This window comes from Balaenoptera ricei, chromosome 1 (genome assembly GCF_028023285.1).
Source record: "Balaenoptera ricei isolate mBalRic1 chromosome 1, mBalRic1.hap2, whole genome shotgun sequence".
NCBI lineage: Eukaryota > Metazoa > Chordata > Mammalia > Artiodactyla > Balaenopteridae > Balaenoptera > Balaenoptera ricei.
The window spans coordinates 91,439,022-91,449,883 of record NC_082639.1 but is presented as its reverse complement, the minus strand read 5'-3'; the positions used below and the strand labels follow the sequence as shown (position 1 = coordinate 91,449,883).

Sequence of the window (10,862 nt, the reverse complement as noted above, 5' to 3'; positions counted from 1 at the left end):
GAAAAACAAATACCATATGCTGACACATATATATGGAATCTAAAAAAATTAAAAAAGGTTCTGATGAGCCTAGGGGCAGGACAGGAATAAAGACGCAGATGTAGAGAATGGACTTGAGGACAAGGGGAGGAGGAAGGGTAAGCTGGGACGAAGTGAGAGAGTAGCATTGACATATATACCCTACCAAATGTAAAATAGATAGCTAGTGGGAAGCAGCTGCATAGCACAGGGAGATCAGCTCAGTGCTTTGTGACCACCTAGAGGGGCGGGATAGGGAGGGTGGGAGGGAGACACAAGAGGGAGGGGATATGGGGATATATGTATACATGTGGCTGATTCACTTTGTTGTTCAGCGGAGACTGGAACAGCATTGTGAGGCAATTATACTACAATAAAGATGTTTTAAAAAAAAGACATATCTCAGTCAAATTAAATTACAGAGAGTATTGACATTGATAGAATAAAATTTCCTAAGATAGAACTGGGCAGAATTCCTAAAGTAACACCCAGTTCTTACAAAATCTACCACTAGGAAACAGAGGTTTCATTTTATATCTCATTGTACCTGCACCAAGGAACCTTCTTTAGCAAAGTCCCAACATGCCTCTTCAATTTCAATATGACATTTTATTCTGAAGTTAATAGATAATAATACGTACAACCATAGAATATCAGCTAAATCAAGACACTAAATATAGAGAAGGTAATACTGTAGCTTCTGTTCTATTAGGACATAAGAACAGGACTCAAATCTGACCAGATGTAAGATCTTTAGACTCATTCAATCCAGTACTGCATGGCAGAGCATAGAGCAAGCCTCTCAGAGATGGTGTTGTACCAGAACAACCTTCCTGACTTAGTTTTCCTCCTTCACAGAATCAATTTGGTTAAGAGAGGAAACCAAAGTCATACAACATCATCATGTGAAAGCCATTGGAAAGAGAATGAAAAAAAGAATATAGAGAATGTAGGAGGAGATTCCTGTGAGCTCCAGATAATTATTATAGACTACATAATATGTTTCTTTTAGTTTTTAACTTATTAAACATGAAATGGCCTTTATATTGTGAAAAGCACCCAAGTGTTATGACTTTGTATGGGAATCATCATTAAATCAGCTACCCCTAACTAATTGTTAGAAACACCCTATGTAAGAAATACAGACATATATTAGAGATACATAGCTGGGCAAATGGTGTTAATGGCAACAAACATGTTTTTCAACATGCTTTTCTGAATTCTTAGAAATGCCTTTGACAAAAAGGTTAATGACAATCTTCTAAAACACAACAAAATGTTGATTGTAATGATATTATAATTATTTAAGTATACGTGTTTTTTTATGCCTTTCTGAGTTTTTCAAGTTGGTTACTTATTAGAGCTTTAACCAAAAATTAATGAATTATGAGAAGTTATAGGTTACATATATATAAGAACAGAAACACCTTTTATTTCTCTGTGTGTACGTATTTAATTCAAACTTTATAATTTAGATTCAGCATGAATCACAATAAATGGATCTTCAGCAGAGTTACTAATAGAAAAATTAGCATTGCCATCGCCGGAAACATAGATTTTAATTCCTGTACAATCGTTACCAATTTTATCTCCAGAAATGACATCACAATATGTACCAGCAGGAAGACCAGTTTGCAAAGTTGAATATAATGCCCTGTAAAATAAAATTTAAGATTTCACCACAATTAAAAGCAAGAATACAGACTATCTCTAAAACAAAGAGTTTAACTTTGTGCTGTAGAACTCTAAGCAGTCAAGGTCTCAATGAAAATAAAATCTAAATACAAAGGTCTCCCCAGTGGCTGTAAGTAGTTTTCTTAGGGCCAACAATATTCTTATAGAAGAGAAGACTTAGGCGTAACCTAGTCAAGAGTAAATATTATTAAAAAAAAAAAAAAAAGGTTGAAGAGTATCAGTGAAGATTTGGTTGAATTGGCTCCCTTAGAGAAAATTGATTCCTGTGGTAAACACACACATTTTAAATTTGTCTTCATCTGAACTTAAGAAAATACTGATTACTGTCAAGAATTTAAATATGATTATTTCTTTAAAAACCTTTTTTTTTTTCAAGAGGGTCAAATAAATTTGGGCTGGAGATAAAAATAATCTCACATTTCTATGAAGAAGTATATGGTTTTAAAATACAAAGCTGTCCCATATATTTATTTTGACTCTCCCATCTACAAAAGACAGAAATTAAAGGACAGGCAATGGAGTCTTGGGGAAGAAAGAGATACACTTTATTTATTTTTTGTCAGTAAAATATAATTTGGGCTAGAGTGAGCTAAGCATGAGTGGAAGTTAGCCTTGGACAAAGGTATTTCAACTGCCTGCAAAGAGGTCTTCTGAGCTATAGTTCTCTGTGTGAGGGAATCAGTATACTTGAGACAGAGAATATAAGTGTCACAAATGAAAAGCCAGTAATGAGATGTTTCAGAACTAAAACTAAAAAATCTCCTGAGGTCAATCAATGACCATAACATATATGTTCTTTATATATATATATGTATGCTTTAAAAAGTATTATTTGTCACAGAAAGACAGGACAGTGAAAAAAGAAGACCAAAGAACTAGATACCAGGGTAGGTGAAAAAAAAGAGACAGAAAAAAAGATATTTCCATCCTGAGGCAGTATTTTTCCATTATTTATTTTAAAAGTCCTAGAAGACAGTCTTCTAGGGATTTCACAACCTTTATATTATGTGAATATTTATGTGAGGTGTATATGTTAGCATATATATGTGCATCATATCTGCCCATGATATGCACAAGTGTACAAAAAATAACTCTACTTAGAAGAGAAAGCCCTTATAAAGAGAGGAGATCAAAAGAATAAGAGTCATCATCATTTTTCTGCTGATCACTATGTTTTCTTAATCTGCTGACTAAAGGATTTTTCAGATATGAAAGAAGTAAATGAACAGGAAAAGAATAAACCAAGAACATGTTGGTACAATTATTTCTAATTGATGTCTACTTACCAGTCATCATTGTTAAAGACAATGAATCCTCTGTTTCCTCTTCCAAAAGCTACTTGGTTGCTACCATTATCCCACCAGTTTGTTAAAGGTTGGCCATCAACTACATTACGGAACACAACCATGTTCCTAAACACAAAATAACATAGGAAATGCTGATGAATATGTCAACAGTTTAAAACAAAATGTTAAGAAACTGTATTATTAGAGGATATCTCTAAATAAGTATTCCTACCTTATTTGACGCCATCGATGTTCACAGATCCAGTCATTGCCACAAGTAGTATCTGGATTAATAGTAACTTCTTTAATGACTCCATTATCATTTGGTGGCCCAATCCAATCATTAACATCCTCAATTAACAAAACTATATTAATACATTTTAAAAGCTCACATTATTAACATTACATGTGTCCTTATTCAGTCCACCAAACCCAGTCTGTCCCTTATGTGTCTCTGTATTGTCTTCATTGAGAATCCAACTTGTTTCGTATTTTTACTGAATTTATCTTCCCCCTAACTTCCCATTCTCTAGTGCCATATTTCAAACAAGGCTATGATTCTCTTACCCTCTCATTTTCTTTGCAAGGAATTGCAATGACTTCTTAATATCACTCTAGGTAGTGCAATGTCACTGAAATGGCAAGGCCTTTAGTGTCAGAAGCAGCAGGACTAAAAGATAGGTTATATTAGTACTAGCTACAAAAACTTAGTTAATATACAAAACTTCGGTGCCTGCTTTTCCTCTTCAGTAAAGTGAAGATATTACTTAGTGGCTATAAAAATTAAACGAGGTATGTAAAAATGCTTTCCACATGATAATTGCTAAATAAATATTAGTTTCTTTCATTCTTCTTTGTTAAATAAATGTACTAATCAAAGCATCACAATATCCCTTACTAAATTGACCAAATTTTTAATATTGTGGTTTCTGATTGGTACTTTCAAAGATAATCATAGGAAAAAACAGATTATGTCTAGGAAGGTTATAAAGGTCTGTCTTAAATCCTGTTGTATGATGAATAGTGGACAAAACTAAGAGTTGTTAGCATGCACAAGTCCTGGAGAAGTCTTGGAAATGTTATGGGAAAAGGGGAAATGGACATACGCCATGACTCTGGCCATCAGAAATAAGACCAGTTAGTGGTAATTACAAGAAGTTGGCTCAATATAAAGGGACATCTTCTAAATATTAAGGCTATCTAACAATAGAATGAGTTGCTGTACAAAGTAGTGGACTTCTCAATTTGAAAATAATCTACTGGAAACTAGATAAATATCTATCTGGTTTGCAGCAAAGAGAATTTTCTACTTCAGGTATGAAGTTGCTATATGATGTTGTATTTGAAATCTTCAGTTTGAAAACTGTCCACTAACTTACCAAATATATTCTTTAATAATCTTATTTCTCAGTTTTTTTTTAATTATTACTCAGATTATTGTCTTTACCATACCGCCCAAATTTTTTTCATCTTCAACATTCCCAGCAGAGTCAGCAAATGTCTCTTCTTTAACACATATACTTTCTTTCCTGTTATACCATACTTTCCCTATTGAACCTAGGTCCAATTGGATCATCTCTTTGCTTCCCAAAAAACTTCTCTTAAAAGTATTTAACAAATATGTATATTGCTCGTACTGTAGTGCATGTACTGTTTTAATTTTTTTGAAGTGTTAATTTGTAATCATCATATCAACTCTATGAAATAGGTACTTATGAGAAATACATATTTTACTCACTGTATCCTATTTTTAAGTGTGTTTTGTTTTCTTTGGTGAGGGGCTACCTTTGTCATATTTTGAAATAGCTTACATACTCTTTGTCCATAGAGATCATTAATTTTAATTTTTTTAATATCCACTGCATTGTTAAAAGAGTCCTGCATCAGGTCTACACTTAATAAATATTTGATACAAAAAATACCGAATGTAATAGCATCATGTGAAATTAAAACAAAATTAACCTCTTTTTCTTGAGGAAAAGACATTTTGGACAATACCAAAACTTACTTGTCCATTTTCAAAATGTCTTGGCCAACGGTAGCTTGACATTACTCGTGTAAATCCGTAGGGATGAGCGAGCATAAATCCAACTCCCATTTTGTACAGTCTATAACATTATAGAGGAAAATAATATTTTTAATATCAGTAAACTGTAGGTTTAAAAATGGGGAACTTTGTTTCTTACCTAGGGTCCCAGAATGTAAGAATAGATGCTCCCCCAGCTCCACGCCCTCGCTGATTGTCATGGTTATCAACAAAGACAAGTGCTCTGTCAGAAGGCATGAAACCCCAGCCTTCTCCCCAGTTCCTATTTAAAAAGAAAAAAAAAATCTTAAAAGCACCTATATGTATTCTTTTACAATAGCTTTAGAGTAACTTACATGTGTATTTCGTTCAGAATAGCACCCTCTAATGAAATTCTCTAATTAAATGATTATTCTGTAGGGCTTTCAAAATATAAACTATATAGATATATTATCTACAAATTCATTTCATGCATGTATATATGTAGGAATTACTTGACTTATATTCATGTTACAGGTATAAGATTTTTGTTATAAAAGTTATTTTAGAAGTTTCACTGAATTATAATTTAGATGGACTACAGAAGGTTCAACATTATTATCATTTTATACACAATGGCAAACTGTTTTTAAATAAGGCTTCAATATTATATTGTTATAATATAAATATTTTAATATTTGAAATTAATTAATTGATTAATATATGTAAATTCTACAGTACGGCCACATTGTAGGGACTTCATAAAGTACAGAATCATTTTAACAATAACCTGGCCTGCACAATTTATGTGCAAACATTAATCAAATCTAGTACAGACGTATAATACCAGGATTAAAATCTCTATGTGATGTTTTGGGTCTCTAAAATTACTTCCTCGTGATTGCCGTTCTAAATAATGATGATCATTTGGCGTTTGGGGAACTCTGACACTTGCTATTAGTAAATGAATCCTTGGATGTTGTCTAAATAAGAAGGCTTAAAGAGGAAAATTCATGTTGGGGTAATATCACAAATAAATCTGTGAAATACTTCAAAGGATCAATTGTATTTCACTTACTTTAAGTAAGACATCTTCTCTCCATTCCACTTGCGCAGAACTGTGCCTAGTTTTGCACCATATTTAAATTCTGTCACACGGCCATTTCCAAAGTACTCACTGCTTTTAATTGGCTCACCACCCAGATCAATTACCTAGTAGAAATCAAGAAGAAAATATCGCTTTAAATAAGAGCTGAAAAGAATTTTAACTAACGAGTTACTATTATATAGAAAATAACTTTATACTATTTATGTTATGTGAAATGCCCCAAATGCTTTTGTTTATGTTAAGATTCTTATTTTCCTTTGTTAAAATCTATGCTACAATATTAAAAGTAACATGACAAAGTAACCTGTTGTCCTGTGAGAATGCTGACCTAATTTAGTCTTGCACATAAATGATAAGAATAGCTCACACTTACAGAGCACTTAATATCCAGCTGGCAATATTTCTAAGTGCTTGCTAAATATTACCTCTTTAATTCTCCAAAGAAAACAAAGACATAACCATTATCATTATTCCTTTCGATAAACTTTGAAAAAATTATTGCTCAGAGAGGTTAATCAATTTGCCTAAACAGACACAGCTAACAGCGCTATAGCCAAGAATTTAAGTCACATAGCCTGGCTCAAGACAACAACTATATTCTTATCTGTCTTCTATAATGGTCTCTGGGGAGATGATACATGACACAGAGATTTTTGGCAGCCTAAAAAAATTCTCGGCACTTGCATAAAAAAGCTCCTGTGATAGAGTCAGATGTGCTGTCTCTGAATCAAAGGAGTTTAAGGAACACTCCTCCGTATACATGAGTCAGCCACTAACCTACAGAAATTGCACTTTTAATGAAATCTGCCATTTACTTTCTGATGAATCTTTGTTTTATCTGCACATATATGTATTGATGTACCTCCTGGTAAATGAAAGGTTTACTTCCTGCAGGGAACCATCTTGTGTTTAGATTATGCAGTTTATCCAAAATCGCCTTCATGTCTCCAGGCCACATGTGCTTAGAAGCATCAATTCTGAACCCTGCTACACCAATGTCAATGAGACGGTTCAGATATTCAGCAATCGTGAAGCGCACATAATCTTTCTCCAGTGCAAGATCAAGAAGACCAAGCAGACGACAATCTCGGACCTATTGAGGTAAAAAATGTTGTGACTGGTACATAAGCATCATCTTTGCCTGAGAATCCATTTGATTATTCATTCATTTATTCATTAATAGATATTTATATAGTGCCTTCTTTGCATTGGTCTCTGGGGATACTGACATTCTAGTATGGACATACCTTTGAAACATTTTCTAGTATAAAAATGGAGAATGTAGGAAATACAGTGGATGAGCTTTTTCATTGTGAACAATTTAATTGGGAAAAATGTTTTAAATATCGATTTGAGATTCTTTGTTTGAACAGTCAGGCTTGGAATCCTGTTCTAAGGGATCTCAACTAATATTTAAAATGAGATCAATAAGTTACATGTGGATAATAAAAGGCATAGACAGCTCTTTTTGCTAATTACCTGAGAAGCATCATTATAGCTCTCAATGTCTCCACTTCCAGTTTTACATTTACCACCATTAAAATCCCAACCAGAGTATGGGACTGCTGGAAAATCCTCAGTTCCAGGGTTGAAGTAACTCCTACAAGTACTGCTCGTTCCTTCAGCCACACCATTTCCACACATATGATTAATTATAGCATCCACGTAAATACGGACCTGAAAGGCAAAATTTCTATTTCAATGGGACCTAGAGAGAGGTAGAAATTTATAATAGTATTAATTTGAGTTTATAGCACATTAATAACACTCCAAAATATTTCTTTGTTATTTTATAACTTACCTTCCTAGAAGAGCAACAGTCAAATGTTAAAGGAAATCATTGTGAACTAAAGCCCTACATGCATTCTAGCCACTTGGTGGAATATTTACATATATGACAAATTAAGAGAACCCAAAACTACCATAACTGTGAAAAAATGCAAAGGCCTTTTTTTGGCGGGGAGGGGCAGGAGAAAAGAATCAGATTAGGCAGGAGAGATGATTGGTTTTTGCAATTTCCATGGGTCATCCTAGGAAATAAAAAGCCAGTCTCTACTATCTATTTAGGATCAGTAGGTATTGTCTCTTGTTATGCTCCTCATCAAAGAGAAAATAATTATTTACCATCAAAGAACCTATGGGAAGAAAGGCCCAGGACTTATGGGTTGGAGACACAAGTCACATAAAAGTAACAGCCAATACTGTAACTGGAATTTCCAATTCCTAACTGGAAAAGTGTTCCCCAGAAATGCATGCAGCCAGGAGGGTTAAAAGTTGGTATTTTGCTGTATGAGTAAGTTCGTGGCCTTAAACTTTTACTTACATCTTCTTTAGTGCATAAATAAATATTTACAAAAGCTGAACATAAGGTAACAATTACATTTTAATTTATGGCTAAAGCATGAAGTAAAATTTTAAAATATATGAAAATCGTTGTGCTTGAAAGGAACAGGAGGCAAGAGAGAGAAATCCTTTTTCTATATAATACTTTTAAAGGGAAATTTAATTCACTTACACCAACGTTGTTACATCTAGTCACCATGTCTTTGAATTCATCCTCATTTCCTGATCTTGTACATAACTTGTAGCTAACTGGTTGGTATCTTTCCCACCAAGGTCTTGAAGGGTTATTAATTACCGCATTTTCATTGGGTGGGGAAACCTACAAATAAAACAACAGTAGTAAGTATCAAATTACAGCTTACTTTGTATCACTGAATATTCTAGAAACGACTCAAGAGTCTAAAATTGTTTCTGAATCTTTGTATTTGCAGCCACATTCCTTGACAACCATTAGAAAATATTAACTTCACATTGGAAATGTCCTGCTGAAAAAAAATATTGTATTAGAAATAAAACATGAAGTTGCCAACAATTTCAAATTTTTTTCTTCCTCAGAAAACTGTTTTAAAAAAATAAATAAATAAAATAAAAAGAAAAAAAAAAAAAAAAGAAAACTGTTTTACTTAGAGTACTTATTTGTGAAGTAAAATGTTGTCCCAGCTTCACAGACACAGAGCATAATACCATTTACTCTAAGCACAGCGAAGTCTGCAATTTATACTGTGAACAATGCCCACCTGAACCCCTCCAAATCCTTTGGGAGCTAAGTATCGCTCACATTCAAGAGCAATATCAACCCAGCGCCACTCAAACAGATGGACAATAGATGTCCGTCCAGATTCGGTATTTGGGGCATACTGAGCCCAGCAGAATCCAATGGCTGAAAGCAATAGAAAGAACTTCATTTTGCTTTCAAGCTGTCAGTGTTCTTTCCAGCAACTATTTATATTCCTGTAAGAAGCATATTTTACAATGTAAATGTTAACACGAATAAACACTTAGAGCACAAACCAGTTATTCATAATCTGAAAAGAACTATCGATAATAATGTTAAACAGGTGAAGAACAGCCATAAAATCTCCCAGGAATGACACCTAAATGACCTTTTAGAACAAAGTTTTCCTTTTTGAGGGAATATTAACCATTTTTAAACATCTGGCATTTTATATATCTATATGTATATAAAAGGTCTGTAATCATGTATTATTTAACTAGGATTCGATCATATTTCTGAAGTCCTTCACTAAGAGAAGGAGATTAACAATTAGGGCCAACTGAATTCACAGTGAAAATTTTGCCTGAACTATCTATTGCAAACATTTGTAATGTTTCAATTTCAAAAAGAAACAGAATATTCAATTCAGTTCTGGTTTCACCTTCAAAGAAAATTTGTAGTTATTTCAATTTCTGGATTAAGATTTAAGAAACTATTTGGGGAGAGAAGATGGCGGAAGAGTAAGACGCGGAGATCACCTTCCTTCCCACAGATACAGTAGAAATACATCTACACGTGGAACTGCTCCTACAGAACACCCACTGAACGCTGGCAGAAAACGTCCGACCTCACAAAAGGCAAGAAACTCCCCTCGTACTTGGGTAGGGCAAAAGAAAAAAGAAATAACAGAGACAAAAGAATAGGGACGGCACCTGCACCAGTGGGAGGGAGCTGTGAAGGAGGAAAGATTTCCATGCACTAGGAAGCCCCTTCGCGGGCAGAGACTGCGGGTGGCAGAGGGGGGAAGCTTCGGAGCCGCGGAGGAGAGCGCAGCCACAGGGGTGCGGAGGGCAAAGCAGAGAGGTTCCCGCACGGAGGAGCGGTGCCGACCAGCACTCACCAGCCCGAGAGGCTTCTCTGCTCAGCCGCCGGGGTGGGCGGGGCTGGGAGCTGAGGCTCCGGCTTCCCTTGGATCTCAGGGAGAGGACTGGGGCTGGCGGCGTGAACACAGCCTGAAGGGGTTAGCGCACCACAGCTGGCTGGGAGGGAGACCGGGAGAAAGTCTGCAGCTGCCGAAGAGGCAAGAGACTTTTTCTTGCCTCTTTGTTTCACGGCGCGCAAGGAGAAGGGATTCAGAGCGCCGCCTAAACGAACTTCAGAGACTGGCGCGAGCCGCAGCGATCAGCGTGGACCCCAGAGACGGGCGTGAGACACTGGGGCTGCTGCTGCCGCCTCCAAAAAGCCTGTGTGTGAGCACAGGTCACTCTCCACACCGCCCCTCCCGGTAGCCTGTGCAGCCTGCCACCGCCAGGCTCCCGTGATCCGGGGACAACTTCCCCGGGAGAACGCACTGCGCGCCTCAGGCTGCTGCAACGTCACGCCGGCCTCTGAAGCCGCAGGCTCGCCGTGCCTCCTCCGTACCCCTCCCTCCCCGTGGCCTGGGTGAGCCAGAGCCCCCGAAGCAGCTGCTCC

General features: G+C 36.0%; 1 protein-coding gene across 1 annotated transcript; it reads right to left on the bottom strand.

Moving 5' to 3' along the window:
• Nucleotides 1–1,450: 1,450 nt before the first annotated feature.
• Nucleotides 1,451–9,394, bottom strand: LOC132368327 (pancreatic alpha-amylase). The gene is made up of 10 exons (XM_059927072.1): nucleotides 9,193–9,394; nucleotides 8,628–8,774; nucleotides 7,592–7,789; nucleotides 6,975–7,205; nucleotides 6,083–6,216; nucleotides 5,186–5,308; nucleotides 5,008–5,107; nucleotides 3,232–3,350; nucleotides 3,000–3,125; nucleotides 1,451–1,672 (listed from the first exon to the last, which is right to left on the bottom strand). The coding sequence occupies exons 1-10, from the start codon at nucleotides 9,358–9,360 to the stop codon at nucleotides 1,483–1,485; spliced, it is 1,536 nt and encodes a 511-aa protein (XP_059783055.1). The 5' UTR covers nucleotides 9,361–9,394; the 3' UTR covers nucleotides 1,451–1,482.
• Between the last annotated feature and the right edge of the window lie 1,468 nt (nucleotides 9,395–10,862).